This window comes from Lytechinus pictus, chromosome 14 (assembly GCF_037042905.1).
Source record: "Lytechinus pictus isolate F3 Inbred chromosome 14, Lp3.0, whole genome shotgun sequence".
Lineage (NCBI taxonomy): Eukaryota > Metazoa > Echinodermata > Echinoidea > Temnopleuroida > Toxopneustidae > Lytechinus > Lytechinus pictus.
Window position 1 is genome coordinate 24,207,886 of NC_087258.1, and position 22,376 is coordinate 24,230,261.

The 22,376-nt window shown below is 36.0% G+C and overlaps 1 protein-coding gene across 1 annotated transcript in view; it reads left to right on the forward strand.

Annotated features, from left to right (window-relative positions):
- Positions 1-10,053: 10,053 nt before the first annotated feature.
- Positions 10,054-22,376, forward strand: part of LOC129276896 (cilia- and flagella-associated protein 74-like) — a 46,649-nt gene continuing 34,326 nt past the window's right edge. Inside the window, exons 1-9 of the mRNA XM_064109784.1 lie at positions 10,054-10,144; positions 12,336-12,646; positions 13,195-13,353; positions 14,583-14,786; positions 15,950-16,123; positions 18,575-18,685; positions 19,163-19,265; positions 19,510-19,667; positions 21,530-21,800. Of these exons, the coding sequence (XP_063965854.1) occupies positions 12,363-12,646; positions 13,195-13,353; positions 14,583-14,786; positions 15,950-16,123; positions 18,575-18,685; positions 19,163-19,265; positions 19,510-19,667; positions 21,530-21,800 (1,464 nt within the window). The 5' untranslated portion in view covers positions 10,054-10,144; positions 12,336-12,362. The remainder of the gene's footprint in view (positions 10,145-12,335; positions 12,647-13,194; positions 13,354-14,582; positions 14,787-15,949; positions 16,124-18,574; positions 18,686-19,162; positions 19,266-19,509; positions 19,668-21,529; positions 21,801-22,376) is intronic.

Sequence of the window (22,376 nt, forward strand, 5' to 3'; positions counted from 1 at the left end):
TATAAATCCAGCTATTATTATTATATAATGCCTAAAAAAACTTATAATGAATGCTAGTTTGTGGAACGTGACATTTACATTATGGGGAAGTGATTTGTGAATAATGTGGTTTAAACAATTTCCTTGGATTTTTATTTACTGCATGAGGAGATGTATTACAGAACAGCAGGATTCGCAATGAGAGATATCTAAAGTATCCTACAGAAATTCAAAACACACGAATAGCTGTATTTTAATTAACACAGAATGTATAAAACAAGATTTATTGATGATTTTCATTAACCGCGTGTCCGCACAACTTTATTTTTAAAAATCTATAATCTACCAGGGTCTATTTATATTTAACTCCCTCCCTTCTGAAATCAAAATTTTTAAATCATTAAATATTTTAAAGATAGGTATTGTAAATTTCTGTTGGATAAAATTGACACTTTTAACAATTCCTAGGTACAGGCTAATATTTTCTTTGTTTTGTCTTGTTTTTTTTCGTGTTTGTTCTTCTTTATGTCTTATTTACAATTATTATCTTGAGAATATCATATTTTATGATTATTGGGTCGGCCTATTCATAAGGGTAGTTCCTTTCTGACCACAACCCACTTTGTAGTTTTATGTACATGTATCATTTCTTAGTTTCTTGTATTGCTACTAACATGTATGTTGATTAATATGTCTACTGTTTTATAATGGGATTTTTGACTGATGTTATACTGTTCTGTATCTTTTATTGCAAAGATGAATAAATTTGAATTGAATTCAGCTAAATTGAGTGTTTCTTGAAGCAGATAGTCAGTGATCTTCACCGACTTATTTGCTCTGAGCCAATCAGATGCAAGGATCTCAGTAGCTTGTAACAGCCGGCAGTGGAAATCACTGACTATTCGTTTCATGAAATACTCCCAAGACTCCATACGTACATGTAACTCCCTTAAATTATTCTATCCAGTGACTTCATGTCAGTGAGGACCTTATAGAATTGGAGTAAGTTCAATGATCCCCCCCCCCCATGTGCCAATGGGCATTGATGAAAACAGTGTTTTGTTTTTGCCATTCAGTCAGTCATCCAGTTTTGAACTTCGGTTTCGTCCCCAACTACAGGGGACTGAATTCACCTCGCACTCACTGAGATCACCCTCACTTCCTCCCTCCACATTGTCACATATTGGTATGATAAAGCTGCCATTATGTCATCTATAAATTCATTTGCAAGGCTTATTCGTGCACCAAGGCATATGAATTTCAGCTCTATTTTTTTATTTTGTGTTCGAGATGCGTCTTTTGATACCATAGTGTTTTCACAAAATTTTACACAAGGTTGTATCACTTCTTAATTACATGCATTTAAGGTGCCAATTCTGGAACAAAAGAATTTTGTTGAGATCGCATCGATAAACTTGTGAAATCAATATCTGAAATAAAGTGCTAAATAATTTGATATGCCCCTCGTTTTTAAGGTTCAAAAATTGTATTACATGTATGTTTCTATATTTTTTCTTGTTTGGCCTTGTATCTCATTGACTTTATATACACATTTCTGCGCTTTGGTTTTTTTGCACCAATGCACCATGCCTCAACAATCAAAGTCCTTGACATATATATATATATATAAACACCTCATATGTTACTGACAAATGTGGTAAATGTTACTAACAACCATCCTGTAGGCTTGGCATCTCTGACTTTGGTCCATATATTGAACTCGGGTTTAACAGTAAAAGACAGTAGTTGCAGCAAACAACTATTTCATGAGAAAGTCTTTTAAATCAAGGTAAATTGTTAAAATATTATCATACATCTAGATCTAGTACATTAATGTTAACTTGTCTTTGTAAAATCATGAAATCTTAGCTTGACGTCAATAATTCCAATTATCGCAAAAACAGAAGAGCATTTGTGGGACAGTGTATCAATATTGCTTCGAAAAATACCCGACATTTGATGGAATTCTGTGCTTACTTTGCTCATTTTTCAGCATTCAATGGATTCTTTTCGAACTCATTTTAAGATCATTACTACAACTGGTATTTATCTTTAATTTAAACTCTGGTCTAAAGTTGTGGTTTAACTATGGATAGCCATGTGCGACACAAATCTCAAACGGTATAGGTTTGTTTGATTCATCAGCTCTTTTATTACTCAGATAATTCATAACTGTCTTGGAACAATGTCTGAACTAGTTTCTTTGCTAGTATAACGTGATGAGTGAGCACAGAACACACAAAGAAACAATGTTTATGAAATTTTGGCATTTCGAGCTTTCCATAATTTGAGCAGAGAATGAGACCATGGCCCAAGTTGGACAGGACTTCAGAGTATGGGCCTTTGTATTGAACATGGTAACAGATATTACGGGTAATTGTGAAAGGCAATCCAAAGAGATGTAATTTTAAAAAGATGAAGAGATTCTCTCTAATGTATGGATGCCATTTCCTCTTTACTATGTACAACATATCTATTAATTTGTTCAAGAAATCATTGATGTTTCATCGTGCCATTTTTTCCTTCATTACAAATTTTGACATTTTTCTGTAGAACAAAAAAAATCCTTTTCTTTTTCTGAAATGGTAACAGATATTACGGGTAATTATACAAGGCAATCCAAAGAGATGTAATTTTAAAAAGATGCAGAGATGCTCTCTGATGTATAGATGCTGTTTCCTCTGTTCTGTGTGCAACATAAATATTAATTAAAGTGTTAAAAGAAATCATTGATGTTTCATCATGCCATTTTTCCTTTACAATTTTTGACATTTTTCTGCAGAACAATTTTTTTTTCTGAAATGAGAAAATGTGTTTTTCATGAGTTGGCACTATGTACTGTGACATAACTGTATTCAGTCAAAGAGAGTGCCATATATTTATATAGAATGAATTGAGATTTTAGTTGTATGTTTGATAGATGGACTGATTTTAAAATACTATAGGCTTTCTAAAATGAGATGTGACAGAATACAGTATATATACTAATTATATATTATGCATCTGTCAATATTTGATGTTATTCAAAAAGAAATGTTGTGTTTGGAATATTTTCTTGTACTGTCATGCTGCTTGTTATGTACTCATGTCATTTTTCACCAATGCTTGTTTGTTGTAAGAATTTATGAGAGAATTTTACATCGGGTTTTACACAATAAATGTGTGTTTATCAAAGTATATTGTGACATTTTGATTCATTATTTGAGTTTTGTGGAACTTACGATATGGTAGCTTATTCAGACAAGATGGCCCGTATTCTGAAGCCGGGTTTAATTTAAACTCAGGTTTAAAGTTGTGGTTTAAGTATGGAAAGCCAATTGTGACATAAATCACTAACAGTAGAGATATTATATTTCAGCCCATTTAACTCTCATATCATTCTCAATTGTCTAGGAAGTATGAATAAGATAATTGTCTTCACCATCGAAGAATCAGGAAAGAGCACAGTAAACTTAAGAAACATACAATGCAATAGAAAATTTGAAACTTTTGGCTTCCCATAACTTTAGCACAGAGTTAGACCATGGTCTAATTTAAACCCGACTTCAGAATACGGGCCGATTGGTTTATAATAACTCCTTGTGCGTTTCATTTAGAGATGTCCAACTGTTACTGACGTGAGCCCTAGAACTGATAATGCAGTTTTTCACTTTTTTTCATGGAGACTTGGCAGCCCTGATTGTCATGGAGAAAAAAGTGAATAACTGCAGATTTTCAACATCTCCCTCATTCATGCATTGATTTCTTTAATTGGATCGTAATTAATAATAATAATATATGCAGGCATTTATATGGCGCCATCTATCTAGAAATAATCTATTCCATTATTAGTATTATTACCCCGGCTTTAGCTCGAGCTGCCTTTCAGCACTCGTTGCATTCAAGGAATTCTGTCGGGTACACATTCACCTCACCTGGGTTGAGTGCAGCACAAAGTGGATAAACTTCTTGCTGAAGGAAATTAAGCCATGGCTGGGATTGGAACCCATGACCCTCTGTTTCAAAGTCAAAAGACTAATCCACGATGCCACAATGATCGATAATTGAGAATGATCTCCCTTCTCAGTAAATTCTTTCTGAAAGGTAAATACTAAAGTCGGCAGCTCTCATAAGGTGGGATACTTATGATGATATTTGCAAGTGAAAACAAATAATAAAGCTGAGACAATAGCCAGAATTTCCTGTTCGTTGACAGTAGTGACGCATATCACAGGTGTCCAAATTTACTCTCTTTTCTTTCTCTTGACTGGACTTTTCTTGTCAGTATCATGATTTGAGTATCATTAATGAGGAGAAAGTCAATTATCAGGATCCAATTTCAATTTAAAGATGTGGAGTAGGACGAAAAGATAATAAAGGGTTAATGATTTTTTTTTCAAAAGGAATATTTTGAGGAATTACCAAAACTATCCACCCTGTTTAAAGAACAACAAAAAAAGAGAAATAAACTTTCATTTGGTACAATTATTTTCTTAGCATGCCACATTAATTTGTATTAAAAATCATGGACTTTCTTTTTAATGTTTCGAGAAAAAAAATATGGAAAAGCCTTGCTTGGTATAAATGACTGGAAATTAATCCACATACCCAATACAAGAAGCATTGCTGTTTTTAAAAGGCCTGTACTGCCAGCATGAATGAGAAAATGAATTATTACGATAGCATAATAATAAGTACAATTGCACGAAAAATATCACCTATAAAATCAGCATTTATAGTTGATATTGCACCTTGTATTTTGTATATTAATTTCTGTTGATTTTAGCTCCCACTGATATAATCTTTTTAATCTCCATGTAGCGTAGGCTACTTTTACCAGGGATGAGTGTTGCTTGACGATAATGTTCTCTCTAGTGGCCGTAGGCATTTTAGAAGTTGCTTAAAATGAGTTCGAAAAGAATCCATTGAATGCTGAAAAATGAGCAAAATAAGCACAGAATTCCATCAACATCCTCCATCTACCTTAAACGGACATGGAGAAATGCTTTTTAACCTTGAAATTTAAACCAGATCAAGAATAAAAATAGTGATGGAACAATGTCTTTATTACCTCAAATTACCTTAAATAAATTGTTTACCCTTTTTCTGAAACGGCGAATTAATTCGAAGTATGTTCCATATGAATATAGTCCTAAGTCTGTGCTGTGTGTGCGAAGTCGTCCAATGCAATGACAATTAAAACATTCGCATGGCATTAATTACCATGCAAAAGTTTAGTAAACAAACAGGTGCGCTTTGCCAAGTCCCTTGGTTACCGCGCCCCGATTGGATAAAAGTTTTCACTTTGCGCAGACGTCATTGTGATGTCACGTACTAAGAAAGTTCGTTGACTTCACGGTTTGACGTAACCCATGGCCTAGTTATAGACCACCAGAATGCAGCCGCCCATGGCCTTTATCTTGGACATTTTAGTCGTCCTGTATATATATGTAATGAAGTTTTCTCCGATCATATTTCATTTGACCTATTATTATTATTTTTCTTTTTGATGGTAAGTATGGAGGTATAGTGCACGGAGAGGGGGAGGGGGTAGTGAAAAAGATCAAATTGCAAATGCCTATGTTGTTTCAAAATATATATTTGGGACCTTTCGCAATCCTCACGGACGCTAATATTAGGGTCCCCTATCACAAAAGTTAACGCTTAATCATACACTTGATTTTTAAGATTGAATGTGCATTATAGTCAATAGAATCAAACGTAGAAAACTGCTCTACAATCAATGCTAAACTTTGTGTTACAGGGGGGTTACAGGCCCTACAGATCTGCTTTTCGTGTGCAAAATCCTTTTCTGCGACACTCGCACCATACATAGCATGTATATTACGACTGATGGTTTGAGATATTCGAAATGAAGACCTAAAATAGATTATGACATGGATAAGAAAGTGGTTTTTCAAACAAATCGAGTACATATTGAGTGAGGAAAAACTTACTGAATGAAGGCTTAGATATAGATCATTACAGTCCATCGAATCGATATTACATTTAATGTGGATTATTGGTGTAGATCCAGTGGAACTGGTTTTTCCTTCTGGGTATCACTGGCAATTGATTTCATGGGTCAGATCATGGACCTATGAAAAGATGGACGATTAACGCGAGCATTTCTTTGACCCAATGATAGTCACCGTCACCTGGTTATGCGCATCTTAATGAGAACATACATGTGTTGTAACAATAGCAATTACCATGACTACCAAGGGTATCTGATCACTCAAAGACGGAACAGTTTCCCGGTCTTGATTTTTGTTGGCTGATCCCCTGTTTCAGTATGTGCCTTTCAGTCAATGTGCTTAATATATGGATCAGCAAACTTGAGAAGCAGACGATTTTTATGATATAAAATATGATATTATTCGATCCGCTAACTACCGCTCACACATAAGGACCTCAATAACATTGAAAGATACACGATCTACACATGTTATGTGCCACGTATATCTGGAATATTATGGAGAAACTTGGGAAAATTGAATTTTAAATAGTAAACAATCAATCACGATATTGCCTCTATATTAAAATATGCAGACATTTCCCCAAATAAAACACATGGAACTAAGATTAACAAAGGTAAACAAAAACTGCACATATCGATTATCCATTATTTCATTGATTTTCTATCAACTGCGCATATAATTTGTGAAATATAAATGTCCAATCACGAACTAATTCAGTCCCTTCTCACGGTGACGATCATAGGACCAAAGAAGACTAGTATGAAGAGAATGTTATTCAGATGACAATTACCGTCACCTGTTAGTGAATTCATTATCTAAGCGATGAATGTCCATCTCTTCATAGGTCCATGGTCAGATCAACCTCTCCAGCCGAACATTTCGCGTGAGTTGATATGTGCACACCATTATGTAATACATTTGAACTCGTTTCTTTTTGTTTCTTTTGTTTCTTTTGTTTATTCCTTCTACACAAACGATATGCCTCTCGCACACGATGTAATGGGCATTATGTTTTACTTCCCCCAGAAATGGGGATTAGATTCAAATTCCGGGGGGACCACTTCCATTAATGAGTGGATACCAGGCACGACCATGGGGTTTCGAAAAATACCCTAAACAAGCTGGGAAGTAATTCTTTTCCAGATTATGAAAATGCATCTCTTAACAAGAATTTGGCTTGTGAAACCCTACAAGTATTGGATATCCCTTTTTTGTCAGCATTTTAAACATCGTTTTGACACCCTTATAACGTTACATAGGCCTATACGTAACGTACCTGCCCACTCTGTCCCCTTTTACGCGTGGTCGCTCCTGGGATCCACTAATCAATGGAAGTGGGCCCCCCGGGCGGCCTCTCGAGCTCTAGGAGGAGTCAAATGTGGCTTTGGAAAGTCGTCCTCAATGAGATATATCGCTGTTACCATAGTAGCAACCAACATTTTGCACACGAAACGCATATTGAATGTTTCCGTCGCAGATGCGAAACGAAAAAAAAATCTCATGTCACACAATTTGCATTGCAGGACGACCATGATGACGGGCCCAAAAAGTCTCTTCCAAAATCAACTAACGTCGTAAATAAGCGTGCGCGTCCTCAAACGAAAGGTCCGGATTGACTTGAAGACGCGCCGTCGGAGGACTCGGTCAATATTTGTGATCCGCCAAATAATTTAATTTAATACTTTATGGGGAAAAGATGAGTGATTTCCCTTCTGGATCGTGACAATCTTTTTATTTTTGTTCTATTTTTGGCGAGGTGGCGATGACGGCTTAATTTTGTCAACGAGTTCCTTTCATTTTGTCCCCCCCCCAAAAAAAAAATAATAATAATAATAATAATAATAATAATAATAATAATAATCAAATAAATAAATAAGAAACGGTGAGAAGTTTTCGAACGTTTCATTAAAGGACATGAAGGATGTTTTATCCAACAAAGTATTTTTAATCCGAAAGTTTCATTAAGAACAGTTAAATTTCTGTGCTTCTCACAGTCAATCAAAACTAAAGTAATGTTGCCAGATCTGAAAATTTATCAGATGACAATGTTTTCGAATGTTTTATTGAAACAAATCAACATAATTACATATTGGAATGATTCAAAATTGGAAGATTGAATGATTCACAATTTAGTAAAAATAATAATGAAAGAAAATGAGGCAGTAAAAAAAATGACGTAAACCAATTGTCTCTACAACAACAGCAAGAGCGAGGGGATGCCCCGTGGAAAGTCCCGCTAGCTGTCTTTTTAAGATTGAACGAATTATCTGAAATTTTGAGAGACAGAGAGAAAGAGACCCCCCCCCCCCCCCCCCCTCCGCAAAGAAATGTTGATAAACCAGTCTTTCTGGATCCGTCACTTCGGCGTTGTTCTATATATAAGTCACACAAATTGATGATTTTCCAGCGCTTGATAATAGCTAAACGGCGCTATAATCATTGATGTGATCGTTCAGGGGAGCGTTACCATAGTAACAGTGTCCCTCAACCAATCAGATTCAAGAAAAGTTGTCAGATCTGACAACTTGTCGGACAAAAATGTTGATAAAAAGCACCCCGGGTTTCAAGCTTACATAACATTTTCGTCATAATACAGAATAGATCTATAGGCTATAGAGTTTTAAAATGGGAAACTGAAATCTACAAAACTCCTGTCTCTTCTGATCTCCTTGGTATAACGCGAAAACATTAAATTGCTTCATGTATGTTTTCTTCTATTTTCGGGTCCACCCAATCCAAATCGCAATCTTGGTCGCACTCGCAGCGAAATTAGAGAATGTTGATAGGCCTTATTATTTCTACATGCATAAAGGTTTCTTTGGCAACTGAAAGAGTACCCTTGAAATCAAACTTGGACTGCGTCATCACCCTTTCTCTCTTTATCAGTAAAACAGACAATATTGCATTCTAAAATATGACGGACACTGATACAGAGATACTTTAATCGGGGCTTTTAATTAACCTTTGAAGAAAAAAAATCTCTCCCAAAATCATTAGTAAAAAAAATTAATATTCAAATAAAATTTCTTGCACTTACTTTAAAAACCTTCCGTGATCCCTCTTTCTAAATTGGCGAGGGAACCAAATTTGACGTAAGGCATTGCGAAATATAGTTAGTTCCATGGAGTCGGCTGTGTGCGAAGATTAACTCAATGATAGTGAAACATTGGCAAACAACACTTGACTTTGAACATCGTACTCAGTGCTCCCATTGTTACCGCGCCCTGATTGGATAAAAGTTTTCACTGCACAGGTGTCATTGTGATGTCATTTCATAAAGTTCGTTGCACTTCACGGATTGATCTCGGACATTTTTAATCGTCCAGTTTAATGAAATTATATTCACGTTATATATTTCAAATTACTTTATTTCATCTATTATTGTTCTTTTGGATCGATTCTTTCCTAATTTATCGGGAGGGGCGGGGTGTAATTTATTAATTGCTATTATTTTTACGCATTCCCTTAAAACTTAAATTGGTTGAAGGCGATGCACAGGCATTAGTATGTCATAATCGAAAACACGTATGAAAATAACCTCCTTAAAATAATAGAATGGGAGAAAGGAGTACATGGAGACATTTGCTCCTGCTATGTAATTTTTCCTGTTTAAACTATTATAAAAAAACATCAACAAAACAAAAGCAAAGCCCCCCCCCCTCACAAAAAAAAATAGATAAAATAAACATACATACACATTCACAACTTTCACCATTGCATTTTTTTTGGCGGGGGTGGGGGATCTGACTTAATCTCTGTCTTTAGAAATTATCATTGCATTACACTCTGACATATTAATATAACCAAAAGTAAATTGATTGTGTGTCCAGAATAGTATACTTTTATATTGGTCTTTAATCAATATTACATTTATCTTATTACAGAAAAAAAATCTCCATGGTCCTGTTTCGCCTGTTTCATAAGCTGCCTGTTTCACAAAACTTTTTTTTAATATATAATTTGTTAAAAGTTACTGGAATCGTAATAATATTAATAACAAAGACACAATTTCTTTAACAATACATGTACATTTTTTTACTCTCTGTCAACATGACAGAGGTACGTGGAAGCACCTCGACCTCCGTCAGATATGTGTCGCCCTCTACGTTGCATAACCGCGTTGCTATCGTCAACTAAGTCTAAGAGCAGAAGAACGACCGCGACAGAATTACAGAATGAAATCAGACCCCAATTAATGTTTTAAGGTACGTATGTTAATGGTATTGAAGAAATAAATCTATAAAGACATGTGCATTTAATTATTTTAAAGGATAAAGTAAGACCTGTTCATCTCCAAACCGTCAGAAACTAAATGATAGAGAATGGTTGTCTGCGGAAATTCTGGCGGAAACTAGGCTCCGTAGACAGCCAGCGCGCTGGCGACGTATTCAAGGAGCACTGCAGTGCGGCGCAAAGGCAAAGCAGCGATAGCAGAGGCGTGTATTTGCAGTTTGTAGTATCTGGTCAATCGTGACCATATTGTCCGTAACCAACCATAACCAGCGTTCTAGCTAGACCCATTTTACTTTTAGTGATGGTCGCTATTTCACGACATTACAAAGTGTTGTTTTAATTTTTTTTAAACAGTATCTGGCCAAGTCAACTTGCAAAAAGTTGTGTCTTGAGTGGAAATCGTACACTATATTGTCGGCTGACTCTTGGCTCTTGCCGAGTCTTGGTCTGAAAAATTATTGAGGTCCCCCAACAAGGGCCAAGTCTGCACACATGTGTATCCGCGCAATAGACCTTATTGCAAATAATGTTCATTGCGTAAGGGCGTATGTCACCGCAAAGGAACACAGCCATAGGAATGAAAAGGGAGCAAACGCGGAATCGGCTGCTTCGGCATATAGAATGAAATAATCACAAATGGTTTAGTAAATGCCATAGAAATAAAATCATAGATTTTAAAAGGAGCAAAGCTCTCAAAAATGAAAGGTAAAGTCACACTCTTCGTCAGTGCCCATGATGTGACCAAAAAAAGAAAGAGAATTCAAAATCCGTTTCTGAAACAGTCCTGAAAAACATGTCTGTTCAAGGGCATACGGATTGTGAAACTCAAATCAAAATACGATGAAGATGGAGGAAGTGCAATGACATAAAAGATGCATCTAAAGACGTGTTGCCATAACAGCAAGATGACATTGCCGAATCTCCAGCTCCAAAACAGGAAAATCTGAAAAGGGCCTCACCGCCAACAGTCGAGGTTTAGCAGTAAAAAGTACCTGAGTAAAATAAAAATAGTCTGCTTCGGCATGTGGAATAAAATAATCACAAAGGTTTCGTAAATAACAAAGAAATAAAATTGTAGATTTTAAAAGGAGCATAGCTCTCAAAAAAGAAAGGTAAAGTCACACTCTTCGTCAGTGCCCATGATGTGACAAAAAAAATAATTCAAAATCCGTTTCTGAAACAGAAATTTATATATAGGCCTATGACATGTAGAATAAAGATTAAATAAATCCCTGAATTCAAAACATTTTACGATGCCGTATCTAGGCCCTAGTATTTTTCATGGTCTCCCTCTAACCTCTGTAATTTTATTTTGTCTGAAGCAGCTGATGGATATTTCATGCATATAAATGATATATATTCCATTTTTTAATGAAACAAATATTTCAAAAGTTGCATTTTCAATTAATTTCATCGTATTTAGTCACTAATTACTTCTCACAGATCACCTTCCTCATTTCATTTTTTTCTTACTTATTTTTCTCTTATCATACTTTCATTTTTTCTCACATTATTTTCTAATTCATGATTTTGTCTTTGCAGTATTGTAAAATCTCGGGACCAGGCCGCTAATAAAACTTCAGAATGTCCGGCCATGATCCTGAATTACATGCAATAATTATGTATCTGTGGAGAGAAAAAGAAAACACAGCTAGGTTAATATCTGAATAAAATCATGTTTGAGATAATTATTTATGAAACGTATTCTTGACAATCGATTGTTGGCTGCGGGCGTCGATCATATTTTGATACACTTCAGATTCAGATACACTATGGAAATCGTACACTATATTGTTGGCTGCTTGCATTCGCATGGTCGCATCTGGACAATAGCGGCACTATTGCTCCCTTTTCGATCCCACGGTCCTTTGCGTGAATCTTTTTGCGATAAGGTCTATTCTAACTCAGTGAAAGAAGATACGCAATGACCACCAACCTTACACCTGCATGCAATACATAGACAGATATTCATGAAAAAATCTGACTCAAAAATCAAAATGAAAAATAATGAATTTCGGGCATTTTATAGGTCGACTTGGCAAGATAAGGTACCTCACAATTTTGACAAGTCAATGGCGATTAAAGCTTCAGTTGCATTCGAGTGAACTTGGCTGATTAGATTACAGTACTTGAATGATGAAACGATTATTCTTGCGATTTTAGGAGGACATACCCGTCTAGAAAAGCAGAATGGAGGCACCGGTTTCTCAGCAGATGAGTCATGCGGATGACGGTCATCAGCTACAAACCGGTTTGACTACTGCCGATGGCACCACACCGTACAGCTACACAGATCCTGAGTTCCAATCACCGGCAGCAGGAGGAGGGAATGGCTACCCCGCTAGCTTCCCTCAGTACTCGGCGGAACCCCCTGCATCATCGTATCATCCAGATAGTGGCTGGCTAGGAGCTAGTGGCTTGGGTTATAATAGTGAAGAAGATGCCTGGTCTCAGAGCGATATATCCCTAGTTGGGTAAGTGTAATCATATGATATTTGTAACATCAAAAGGGATGTTTTTTTTCTTTTGCAGTAGGGAGGATTTTTACAAAATAAGGAGATATTTTATTCATAATATTCTGAAGCTGGGTTTGAATTAGTCCATGGTCTTACTAGGTGCTAAAATTATGGGAAGCCAAAAATGTCGTAATTTATGTAACACTGTTTTTACTGATTTTACTGTGCTATTTTCCAATTCTTTAATGGTGCAGACAACTATCTTATTTGTCCTTCAGAAAGTTAAGAATGATTCGGGTGCCAAATCAGCTGATACAATAAACCTCTACTGTTCAAGATTTATGTCACAATTATATATCCGTAGTTTAACTACAGCTTGAGACAAGAGTTTAAATTAAACTCGACTTTATTCTGATGTTTTCATGATTTCAAGTGTCTGGACATGGAGCCCTATCCTATCGCCTGTGGTTTGAGAACATTTAGCACCAAATAGTTACATGCAGGTGACCTTTGATTCTGTAAGGTATTGTGACAGATTGTTCATGTTAACTTCTTTTTTTGGACAGACCTGAAGAAAGCCTTATGGATGAAAATGGGACCAATCCATCCGAAACTCTGAAGAAATTCTCAAGAGATGACAAGTTAAGGATGTTAGCCCTGAGACGTCACCTCGATAACCTTGATTGTCAGCTCCGGGATCAAGAGGACATAGTCGATACGACTAGGTGAGACATGAAATAGATCATAAAAAGACAGATCAAGGATGCCACTTTTCAGACTGGGGAGCATTTCAGGAAAGGGCTTGTTTGACGTTTTATCTGACAAGTCCTGTTTCATATGACAGTTAACATAGTAAAAGTGCTTCTCGGTCAATCATAATCATAATAATCATAAAGTTGTCAAATCTGACAACTTGTCAGATGAAGATAGTGATGAAATGTTCCCCTGATGACTTTTTCACCATATTTTTGGCCATCAAGAAATAGGGTTGGGATTTGAAAAAACTTGGGCCCGAATTCACAAAAGTGGTTTTGAAAACCCACTGTTGAATCCATGGTTTATGCAGATTTCCTGTATAAATTTTGCTTGATTTAGCGCGTATTGGGCGCATGTATAAAAAATGTCCAATGATGATGCACGCTTTTGTCACAGTGCGCCAAATTGACGCCTGTTACCATGGTTAGATACGCTATTTTATTCATGAGTCCACTGTTTGGAGAGTGGACTCATTATTCAAAACAGTGGACTCGCGAATAAAATAGCGTGGATAACCACGGCAACTGGCGTCAATTTGGCGCACTGTGAAAAAAGCGCGCATCAGCATTGGACATTTTTGATATAGGCGGTAAAATTAGCGTAATTTATACAGGAAATCTGCATAAACCATGGACTCAACCGTGGGTTTACAAAACCACCTTTGTGAATTCGGGCCGAAGAGTTTAATATATAAAAACCCCAATGATTTCCGTTTTGTTTTACAAATGTTTTAAATCATTAAAAAAAAAATTAAATTCATTTGAAATTTCCTCTAAACCAAAAATGTTTGTATTTGCTAACAGGTTGTGTCAGTTCTATTTGTGCTGAATCTATTACCTTTTCCTCTTTTTATAATGATGCATGTTTAATCCAAAGACCACAGTCTAAAGCTATGTGATAAATACAATTTTATAGTATTTATTTCTAGTTTTTTATTAGTTTTAAATGTGTAACATATCATGTTTTAATTTCTTCTGAGAAGCATGTATCACATTTTGCATAATCAGTGATTCATTTTGAACATAAAGTGGTCCATATCTTGTATATAGATTTATATGTCACATGTTTTATTCATCTTTCATGAAACAGTTTACAAACATAATTTTGATCCTGTTCTTGTATTGGTTACGATGAATGAACCTCATCAATGTGTGTGGCATTGTATGTAATGAAATATGATATCATTCATTTCATTTAGGGAGGAACTCGACAAGAGTAGAACGAGTCTTGAAGCGCTGACCTTGGAACGTGATCATGTCATGATACAGCTCGATATATGCCAGAGGGATGGCCACTCTGCTAACATGTATAGACTACAGAGCAAGTTAGACAAGCTAGCCAAAGAATTGGGAGCAGAGGCGATCTTAGAAGCACAGATCATGGAAAGACTCGATAAGGCTGAGTAAGTTAATATGTGCTGATGAGCACTTCATAGTATTAGAACGTTTGAACTCTTTAATTATTACTTTAGTTTGTTACAATTCTCATTGAATTCTTTTAAAGCTTTTCATTCTGACTGAAAATTCAAATGATTTTGTGTCAGCAATGGAGTACTGTGAGGTTTCCTTTAATTTTTGAATTTTCTATTAAAATGATTAAATAAAATTTGAATTGTTCACTGTTGCATCTTGTTATTAAAGAAATAAAGAATCGTTTACATGATATTGATGAAACTTTCACAAAGTGGTCTTTTCAACTCTGCAAAGTGCTGAAGGCGCTAATTGCCATTTTTACCCCAGGTTTAGTCAGCCCTCATCCCAGAGAAAAAAACATTTTCAAGGAATCGGTATTCCAGCCATTACCTATTTACTACACTTAAGAAACTGGTTCATTATACCCGATGGTAGTACTTTTGAAGCAGTCGAGATATCAAGATAAAACGCTGGAAAATACAGTACAACAATCAGCTGTACAGAACGTTGTTAGCGCTTGAATAACTGTAACAGTAGGGTCAGTCACATATTTTGGATTGTGATGTCAAACGTTGATAAAAGATGTAAATAACACATTGCGACATTACGCATCCCTGCGATATTATTGGTTGCACAGAGCCTCTGTTAGCATGTTATTAGCACTAACAATACTTCTGTCCGGCTGGTACAAGTTGTTATTTATTTATTTGTTTATTCATTCATTCATTTATTTATTTATTTATTTATTTATTTATTTATTTATTTATTATTTGGCACTTGAAACATATTCAAGATTACAAAAGCATTATCAATCATTACGTAAAATGACAAAAAATACTACAGGTACGTGCAATATTTGATAGCAGTTTGCCCAGTGCATCAGTTGGTGGCCAGGGAAGAGGAGAGCGAACTTAATCACTGTGACCTGATGGCCCCCCGCCAAACCAACCAATGCACTGGGAATACTGGTAAAATGTGGCATGAAGAAAAATACAATGACAATTGCGGGGATTATGATACATAATAAAGGTAAGGCAATATAGGATTATCGATGTAAACATAATATTGAAGTTGGAGTTGTCTTCTAATGGCATATAGATGAGAGTGTTGACTCAAAGTCTGTTCTTGCTCTATGCCTGTTCATGCTTACTAGGTTGCAGCTATCCCGGTTTGATCTTGAGCGAGGCAAGTACCTGCTAGAAGAAGAGGAACTTGGGAAGAAGGAAGCTGATCTAGAGTTGGAGAGGAAGGCTAATGCTGCCAGGAGAGCCCAGAAGGAAAGTAAATATCTGTCACAGGCGGAGCAGAGGAGAAAGATCAGAGACAGGTATTAAACCAGCTGGGATAACACTGTTTTGACCTGCCACTCTATAATTACAGGGTTACCAGCCCATCAGGGAATTTTTTTTTTTCCAGTCAGGGAAAAATCAGGGAATTTGATTTTAAAAATACCTGAAATCAGGGGAAAATGTCTAAAATGAGGGGAAACTCAGGGTATTTTGATCAGCCTAAAAGTCGAAAGCACGATAGTCAGTCAGACTCTGTTATATTTTGTAGCATATTAAAACAACATCCATTGAATGACTGATTATGTTGTTACTTTAGTTAGTTTTACACTATTGTTTTTATACTGAAAATACATGTAATTCACTGCAACAACTAAGAAAACATGCGAAACTGGGAACGGGTTTAATAATTATCAGGGAATTTTTAAACTTCATCAGGGAAAAATCAGGAAATTTTATTTTCTTGAAATGCTGGGAACCCTGAATTAACAATAAGTCACCCAAAGTGAATATTGAGATGTATATTGAGCCTTAGAAATCATATCCTATGCTTTAAAATGATATGTAACTTGTTAAAATTGATTAACAATTAATCCATCCAAGAACTTTATTGAGTGAAGATGAAATTCAGTGAGAATTTCAAAGAACATTAGGGTGCATTCAAACATCAGATGCACACACTTTACAATCTCAATGACACTTCCAAGAAGTCCCGAAAAATGGTGATGGAGAAAGTCTTGTATCTTATCTTTTATAAAAGTTTGCCTCTTCAAATTCTTATCTTATGAAGAAGAAGAAGAAGAATGACTCTTTCAGTTCCAGATTAACTATAATTTTAACTTTTTTGATGACCAAAGTACTATTTTGGTTATTTACAGAGAACCTTCCCTAGTAGCTTATTGTTGGTTCTGGGGTGGTTGGTCATAGTGTGTCCCACATTGTCCCTCATTGGATGTTTACAGTTTGGAATAATGTGTGTCCTATTGTATATTCACAGTGTGGAACAGTGTATTCCACTGTGTTTTCACTTTGAGGAACAGTTTATTCGATTGTGTGTTCAAAGTTTGGAACAGTGTATCCAACTGTGTGTCCCAATGTGTGTTCATGATGTACCACAGTGTTGCCCACTATGTGCTCATAGTGTGTCACAGTGTGCCCCAACATGTGTTCACAATGTACCAACATGTCTCCTATTGTTTTTTCGCAGTATGCCACAGTGGATTCCTCTGTGTGCCCACTGTTTGTTCACAGTGTGTTCCAACGTGTGTTCACAGTGTACCAAGGTGTCTCCCATTGTGTGTTCACAGTGTGCCATAGTGTATTCATATGTGTGATCAGTATGGAACAGTGCCTCCCATTGTAAATTCAAAGTGTGTCACAGCGTCTCCCATTATATGTTCACAGTGTACCACAGTGTCTACCATTGTATGTTCGCAGTGTGCCACAGTGTCTCCCATTGTATATTCACAGTGTCTCCCATTACATGTTCACAGTTTGCCACAGTGTCTCCCATTGTATGTTCACAGTGTGTCACAGTGTCTCCCATTGTATGTTCACAGTGTACCACAGTGTGTCCCTTTGCATATTCACAATGTGCCATAGTGTCTCCCATTGTATATTCACAGTGTGATACAGTGTCTTCTATTGTATGTTCACAATGAGCCACAGTGTACTCCACTGTGTATTCATAGTGTCACCCGCTGTGTGTTCACAGTAATTGTCAACTTGTTTTAAGTTCAATATGTTACAAGAAAAGAAAGAGTAAGAGAAAAAGAGAAAAAAATATATATTTCCTTTAAAAAAAAATTTAAAAAACGAGAGAAAGAAGGAGACAAAAAGAAAAAAAAACTAAAGAAAACAAAGCAAAGGGAGGTGGTCTGACAACAGTTCAGAGGAACACTAGGGAGCCAATGAATTGTCGTTTAGACATTTGTTTAAAATATAAATTTTCAATTTACGTTTAAAAGTATATATAGAATTGCAATCTTTGAAGTCGGTTAGTAGATCATTCCAGAATAATGGACCTGTGACAATAATTGTTTTGTGTGAAAAAGCTGTACGAGTACGTGGAAGATGATAATAATGACTTTGACGAGTAGGATAGCTATGAATCTCGTCATTCTTTCTGAATAGAGAAGATACGGTAGTAGGTAATTCTTTTCTTGAGAGTTGAAACATAAATATTCCAAGGTTAAATGCATAAAGATCATGGATTTGTAGAACATTACATGAATAAAAGAGTGGCATAGAATGAGCCCGGTAACTTGTATTATTAATAATTCTTATTAGTCTTTTTTGAATAAGTAAAATTTTATTGATAAAAACTTTTGAACTGTTCCCCCAAGAAAGGATACCGTAATTTAAATACGGCAAAATTAGAGTGGAGTATAAAAAAAATTATACAACAACAATAAAAAAACAATTACATGAAATATCACATAACATTGCAAATCTCACATTCACTGTTGACGTTTTGATCTGATTCTTGACAGAGACCATATAGAGGCTTTGATGGAACATGATAGGAAGCATAGGGAGGCTGTGAACGCTGCCAAGAAAAGCCAAGAAGTCGCTTCTCAATACCTCAAACAATCCTTGGCAAGGTAAGTGAATGGCTTTAAAGTCATGGGGTTGTACAAAAATTTGTAATCTCTTTTAAGAGGTTAACTGCTGACTAGAAGAGATGGCGGTTGTGGGTGTGATGTTGTGAAGGCAATGATGAATAGGAAGAATAGAATGATGATGATGATTGATGATGATGATGATGATGATGATGATGATAATGACGATGATGATGATGATGATCATCATCATCATCATCATTATGACAATGTTGACGATAATGATGAGGGTGATGAATTGATGATAAGGATGACGATGACAGTGATGATGATGATGATGATGGTGGTAGTGGTGGTGGTGTGGTGATGATGATGATGATGATGGTGGTGGTGGTGGTGATGATGATGATGATGACAATGGTGATGATGATGATGATGATGGTGATGATTGTGACTGTGAAGATGATGATGATAACGATACCAAAATAAAGAACTTTTGTCAAATTTTTTTTCTTCCAGATATCGTCAGGAAGAGGCTGATGAATTTGAAAGAGAGAAAGCTCATGCCGATAAAAGAATGGGCACTTTGCTTAAACTCAAGCAAGACATCAGCTCCAATAGGGTAAGTCAAGCATCATGATAACAAAATTCTGAGCCACTCGTCCCCCACTACAGCCTACTCAAAACAAATGAGAATGCTGTACATAGTTCACTCGATGCATGCTATTAGCTAGTAAAATAGGTCTATTGAATTGGTTAAGAGCAATTTAGTCAACAAATGACTGACATTTTTACTAATTAATACAAATGAATAAGTGTCTTTGTTTATTATCAGTGAGAATGATATTGCCTTGCTTTCTTTACAGGAGAACCTCCGTGCTCTTCAAGCTCGTAATCGCTATGAAGCTAAACTGGAGCGGAAGGAAACTGAGGATGAGAAAGATCAGCTGATCACCGGAGGGGAGAATGCACCTGAAGTCATGCTCACTAAACAAAGGATTGATGAAAGAGAGAAGAGTAGAAAGTGAGTAGATATTCCATGATGGCTTTGTATATCGTGAGAGGTGGCGTACCTATTTTGAGCCCTATGATGTCTATTCATAGATGCTTCAATGTATCAATAAGTAAATATTATCCCTTAAGGTTGTTTGAGAGCATATTGCACAAAACATTGAAATCTGCCAATTTACAAAATTTGCTATTTTATATTTATATAATATTGACTGGTCTTGAGGGGAACATCAAATATATTGCCAGCAAAAGAATCATATTGGCCCGAGTCTTTAGACGAGGGCAATATGGGTCTTTTAAGGGCAATATATTTGATGTTCCCCGAAAGAAGGGCAGTCAATATTTTTATTATCATCCAAATCAGATATCTAGAGCAAAAATCATGATAACAGTGATATCTAGAATAGAGTTCTGTTGTGTCATGATAATATCAGTGTCTAGGCTCTGCACTTTACCATTATGACGTACTTGCAAGCGCCCAGATCCAGCGTTGTCTTTATTATGACGTAGATCGTTGGTGCGCGGAACATTATGAAGCGTATCACTTCATTCGCATCCTCAAAGGCCCGGATGTGAGACCAGGGAAAATACAAAGGTATATTTTGCATCGTCTCTGCGTGCAAAGTCAATACGCGCATAGAGACCGAGCAAAATACAAACAATATATACCTATCCCTTCCCGATATTAAAAAAATGTAGGGCAATACGATTTTGTAAATGACCAGCTCAGATGTCTGATACGGGTGATAATGTACCATATTACATTGTCTCCATGTATGCGCAATGCATGAAATAGACAATGTGCGAAGTGAGCTGTGTAATGCTATGCACAATGATGCTATATTGTTTGTTTGTTTGCTTGCATTTATTTCTGCGTTCAAAAACAATACAAAAATATTTACAATTACAATATACAAAATAATTCACAATATAAACAATGTAGTCATATTACATGATAAATACAAATAAGGGTGTGAGTATAAATTAATCTTTTATAAATGTAAACATATATATATAATGTAATAAATGAACGCAGGAGACCGCCATCATGAGCGGTTAGGCTTGAATTGATGGCGGCCTCATAAACAGATTCGTGACTTAGATTGATATTTACTGGTCAAGTGGGTGCATATGAAACGACATGAAGATCTATGTGGAAGTCACATTTCTCTGATCAAAATAATTTTATGGAGTAAGGCTGTAATAATTGATTGGGATGTGTGATACCATTTTCTTACATCGCTTTACTTTCAGAGGGGAACAGATGGTAATAATTAATATTGAGGGGTTGTACTTCTTGGAATATCAGAAATGTTCCACTCGTCAGAGCCAATAGGTACTTTACACGGATATAGACGAGTGCAATATTGGCCCTTACTAGCAGAATGCAATTATCCCATCCTGCAGTAGCGGACTGTGACCCGGAGGAGACAAAGCATTGGAGGGGCACTGTATTGTTTGTGAACAATGCTGTGCCCCCCCAATGCTTTGTCTCCTCCGGGTCACGGTCCGCCACTGCCTTCCTGAGTAATTTGATGTGATACAATTATTGCCTTTTTTGGAGGCCTAATGTACAGCCATCTCATTTTCATTAACCAACCCTTTGGAACAAATTACCCCTAATTATCAGACAGGCATCCACTTATTCAACTTTCAAGTCCTTACTTAAAACCTATCTTTTTCATAATTTATAACTAGGTGTAATATAGTATTGGTAATTATTAACTAATGCTGTACTTTACAGGTCTATTTCTTTGTTTAAATTATGATATGTATTTTTGTTTCCTTTATGGTAAAGCGCATAGAGAAACTTTCTGTTTATTATGCGCTGTATAAGTGATGTATTATTATTATATTATCATTATTCATCAATAGGAAATATAAAGCAGAACAACACCAGAAGCAAGCCAAGCTTCTCTCGCACATCCTGAACGAAGAAAAACAGATGAAGAGAAGACAAAAGATGTATCCTCACGTATTTGAAGATCCCAAGTGGGAGAAATCGTTGAGGGTGAAGCCGCATAAACGCAAGTCACCGACCATCCTTAGAGAAATGGCGTCACCCGAGATGGATGCCTCTCAAGGAGATTATGATGAAGAAATGACTGGAGAGGGAGAGGCTGGCGGAAAGAGGGAAGGAGCCATTGTAAGTTTATATCCATTTGAAGTTTGATGTAAAACAGTATTATCTTATGGCTTCAGATACAAATGAAATAGCAAGATAAGACACATTTTAAAATGTGTTTTAAAAACATCTTAAAACAAAGAGAAAGGTATCACCAAGCTTTGTGCTGCCTTAGATGTTGTCTCTAAAGACAAAATCCAAAGTAAACTGAATTGAATTGAATGATAAAGACTTCTGACTATGATGGCATTATCTTGAATAAATTACATGATAGTGAATAAAGAATGTTTTTGCTATGTCATGGCACAAAACAGATGAACCTTTTTATTTATTATGATAATATTGGCATTGAGGAAACTAACATGAAAACCATGATTGAATTGGCTGCTGACCCCCATTGCTACCATACCACAGTATTTGCTATAATCTGAAGACCTTTATGAAACAGGCCCCAGACAAGTTTCCATCTATTTTGTGAATATCGTACAAACTTTGATGTATAGTAAATATTGTGCCTGGGCTGATAAAACCTTGTATTTCAAAATTTAAATATTTTGATGACAGCTAAGATTAAGCTAGATTTTAGAGTTATAACAT